At 41.4% G+C, this 4,462-nt stretch overlaps 1 protein-coding gene across 1 annotated transcript; it reads right to left on the bottom strand.

The window, feature by feature from the left end:
- Window positions 1–759: 759 nt before the first annotated feature.
- Window positions 760–4,449, bottom strand: JRKL (JRK-like). The gene has a single exon (XM_006766860.2). The coding sequence runs from the start codon at window positions 4,003–4,005 to the stop codon at window positions 2,431–2,433; it is 1,575 nt and encodes a 524-aa protein (XP_006766923.1). The 5' UTR covers window positions 4,006–4,449; the 3' UTR covers window positions 760–2,430.
- Between the last annotated feature and the right edge of the window lie 13 nt (window positions 4,450–4,462).

The raw sequence follows: 4,462 nt of genomic DNA on the forward strand, positions 1-4,462 counted from the left end.
GAAAGAAAGAGCAGAGGAGTGAAGACTAATCTCATAAAAGGGTAAAGGAAAAGAAAACTGGTGCCACAACTTCACTGGAAAGTAGGTAAGTAAGTTCAGTTAACTGTGGTAGATGGTGGAGGGTGGCAGCAAGGAATAAATGTTGAAGATTTGAAAAGGTGACGAGGTTAGCCTAGGTTGGATAATACAAGAACAGTCTTTGGTGATAAATACCTGGGCTTAAATTCTTACCCATAGCCAAGTGGTGATTTTTAGCAATTAAGAGTGTGAGCTGAACATCGGTATTTCCACCTAATTCACAATCTGAGGATTATATAAGTACAGTGCTTAAACCAGCGGTTCTCAACCTATGGGTCGCGATCATCGGAAAACACATATATAATTACGTATTGTTTTTGTGATTAATCACTATGCTTTAGTTATGTTCAATTTGTAACAGTAAAATTGGGGATCACCACAACATGAGGAACTGTACTGAAGGGTCGCGGAATTAGGAAGGTTGAGAACCACTGGCTTAAACTATAACATGGTATTCAGTAATTGGCAGCTTTTATCATTGTTTAAGGATAGAAGGGTCCAAAACAGAACTGTTGGCAGCTTCAGGAGAGTAAATGGCTATAAAACAAATAAAGCACTGTTTCTCACAGGTAAGAGTCACAAGATTCACACTCAAGGCCACAAAACAGTGAACCTTTTACTAGATATTAAAGTTTGAAACTACACTGCTGAACAGTAATGTTAATTTAACCACTAGGTGGCAATGATACAGCTGAATTTTACTGACAAGGTTAATTTTTAAAATAATGAGCAAATCCAGACAGAAATTCCAAGAAGCTTTTTAGTATATAGTTTCATTTGAGAAAAATGAAAAATCCATTTATATACAATTAATTTATAGAAGGTGTAATCATCTGATTCAGTATCTGTTAACGTCTCATGTTTCTTTTACTTTGTGCACTGAGGCAATTCATGCAGCACATAAAACTTTTAAAGTTCTCATCACAGATGTCTTTTTAAAGATCTAGACATGTATCATGAAGATAACAGAAATTATGGAAAGCAAAAATCTTTTTAAAGTTTTAGAATTCTAAGAAAGGCACTATAAAATGCAAAGTATTTATATGGTAAAGTTAAACTTTAAAAAATGACTGACAGAACAATTCTACTGTTTTAAAAAAATTTAGGGCCAAAACATTAAATAATATGGACTTTGCTTTTAAATCACAAATTATATTAATATTCACATAGGTAGTGTTTTCATGTCTTGAATAAACATACTAAATTTACTAAGCAAATATATCAAAACTTTTACAAATTCTAGAATAAGTTTTACAAGTATCAAAATAATAAATGATGAACTTCTTAAGAATATGACACTTTCCATAATTATCTCTGCTTTCTTCATAAAGCAAGTCGTACATAACCTATGGCTTATTAAAAATAAAAACTTTCTCTTTTTTTCTTTTCATATGAAATAAAGAGACAGTATGACAAATTTTTTTCAAATTATTCACAATATCAAGTATAGAGTAAAAAACAACAAAACTTTCAAATTCCCAAGATGGTCACCCACATATAAGGTGGGCGCTCATGTAACATTATTACATGTAACATTATAGAACCTGTAATATAATTAGGTGAATAAATAATAAACATATACTGTTACTCAATTCATAATAAAAAGACCCAATTAAAAGCCTATTTATTCCCTTTGTATAAATAACTTAAAGCTCCTCAAATTTTTAACTTCGTTTTCTACAAATGAATAGAATATCTTTTATATATGTTTTCCAATAGTTTTCTCACTAATTTAGCAATCACTTCCTACATTGTATTTAATTCAATTTTCAGAAAAATCTCCCCTATTGCCATCCAAACATTAATGTAACAGAATTGTGATTTCTAAGACATTTTTATAATTCATATATTACTGTTTCCTCAATATTGAACTTCCTTTTGAGTTATGATGGATCACCCTGCAATCTAACAATATAGATATTTCCTCATTCTTTCAGCACATACAGATACACAAAGCAGATAACCATGTAAGTAGATTAACACAAGAAAAGATTACAGCAGCAGTGCTCACGAATTAAACAAAAATTTCAGGAAAATGTTCTATCTGTTCATTATTATCTGTAACATTTGCTAGAAAATGTAGGGAATGCCACTGTTATGGGATAATTAAAGATCTACAAAAGTGGAAACATGTGTACATGTAATTTATATTTATACAGAACCAGCTTCAGATTATCTGCACAAGGGACAAAAGACACAGATGATGCAAAACACATAATCCTCAAACCACTTCAGGTACATTTTTGTCTCCATATTTCATAGGACTGTGTCTGACAATTCAGAACACACACACAAAATAAAGCCATTATTGCAGAGAGGTTAAGAGTTACAAACAGTAATATTGAAATGCCATTATTGGCTTGAGTTGGTCATCTTCTGTTTATTTCTGATGGTGGCTCGAAGTTTACGTATCACCAGTTTATCGGGCAGAATTATATCACCCTGTTGTTCTAGATAATCCAATAAACTTTCAGTCCACTGGAGAGCAGCAGCATGATTGATATGTTTCTCTGGAATTAGCTCTATGGCCTCCTCCTCGTTTTCACTGGATTCCTCTGTCTGGCCTTGGGCTCTTCTGATGATTTCACTGTCAGTTAATACTTCATAACCTGGTTCAGTACTGTCCACTTCAAGCCACTTTTCAATGTTTTCAGTAGTCACATTTTCCAGTCCTTTGGTGTGTTGTAAAATGGTGGCCACGGTAGCCAGTGAAATATCTTCTTCATCAAAGTCCAAGCCTTCTTTCTCCTCTATGGAAGGGAGAATCTTCTTCCACGCTCTGCTAATGGTAACTGGCTTTACTAAATTCCAAGCCATGGCTACTTCATACAGTGCATCCAGCAGAGTTAGCTTTTTCCAGAATGATTTCAGGTCATTACCTTCTTCCAAGTTGCTCTGGAGAAGACCTGCACGGTAGTTTGTCTTCATTGTTGCTATGACCCCCTGGTCCGAGGGCTGAATCAATGAGGCCACATTAGGTGGCAAATATTTAGCAAATATTTGGCCATCATCTGACCGGAGGACATTTTCATTTGGATGTGTTGGTGAATTATTCAACAAGAGCACGGCCTTCTCCTGGAGGCCCCGGGAGCGTAAGTGCTCTCGAACCTGTGGCACAAAGATCTTGTCAAACCACTGTCGGAAAATGGAAAGATCCATCCAGGCACCTTTCTGGCTGAAATAGGAGACTGGCAGGTTTGAGGTGTCGGCGGACTTGAAGGAGCAAGGTTTCCTCGCTTTCCCCACAACACACAGTTTCAGTTTGTGTAGACCCGTTGCATTGGCACAACACATGATGGTGACTCTTTCTTCCACTGCCTTGTGCCCAAAGACAGTGCATTTACCTTTGATGACTGCAGTCCTGGAAGGCAGGCATTTCCAAAAGAGTCCCGTTTCGTCCGCGTTGTAGATCTGCTCAGGCTGCAGGTTCTCTCGTTCGATGAAGTCTCGAAAGTTGTGACAAAAGTCTTCCACGGCCGCCTCGTCTCCGTTTAACCTTTCGTTTCTAATGTTAATCTCCCGAATGCTGTGCCGCTGCTTAAACCGAGTCAGCCAGCCGGCGGAGGGGTTAAAATCGCCGTCCATCCCCAAGGCGTAGAAGAAGAACTCGGCCCTCTTCGCACAGATGGGCCCGGACACCGGATTCCCTTTTGCCCTTTGCTGGTTGAACCACTCCAGCATCGCTCGGTCCAGCTCCTCGTACATGGAGGGCTTCATCGATTTCCTCTTGGCCAGGAGGCTGGTGGAGTCAGAGCTGCTGGCGTATGTGATGATCTTCTCCTTGTTTTTCCTTATATCCCTCACGGTCGTCTCCCCGATCCCATAAATCACCGCCAGCTGCTTGGAAGAGCCCCCGTCCTCGAGTTTCTTGATGATGTCAAGCTTATCCTTAATGGTCAGCACCACCCGCTTGCGTTTCCCGGACATGCTGAGGCTCCGGGACGCTCCGCACGCGCACAGGGATGCCGTCTGCAGACTTCTCCTCGCGGGGACTCGCTTCACTCGCTTTAACTCCGTGCCACACACGCTCTCCACCTTCCCCGGCACCTGGCGGCCCTGGCCCCGTCCCGGCCGGGCTGGGCTGGCAAAGAGACAGCAGAGGAAGGTGAGAGGGAAGTTGCAGGGAACAGGCCTTCCACTTAGCCGGGCAGGAGAGGAGGCCGCGCGTCTCCGCGGATAACCGGGAATACACACATCGGCTTTACTCCCCCAACGGCCGCGGGGAAGGCTCTCACCCCGCCGCGGCCACAGGATCCCGGGAGGCGTTCCTAACCTGCCCCACCCCGAAGTTCCGAGCGAGCGGAAGAGCCAGGAGTCGGCGACCGGCCCCCTTCCCCGGGGGCGCGGCGGGCTGATTCCCACCCCGGCAGGCAGCCCGTCCCCC

The sequence above is a fragment of the Myotis davidii genome, unplaced genomic scaffold (genome assembly GCF_000327345.1).
Source record: "Myotis davidii unplaced genomic scaffold, ASM32734v1 scaffold641, whole genome shotgun sequence".
NCBI classification, from domain to species: domain Eukaryota; kingdom Metazoa; phylum Chordata; class Mammalia; order Chiroptera; family Vespertilionidae; genus Myotis; species Myotis davidii.

Coding starts and splice junctions, on each gene's coding strand:
- JRKL (XM_006766860.2), bottom strand. CDS start 4,005: ATGTCCGGGAAACGCAAGCGGGTGGTGCTGACCATTAAGGATAAGCTT.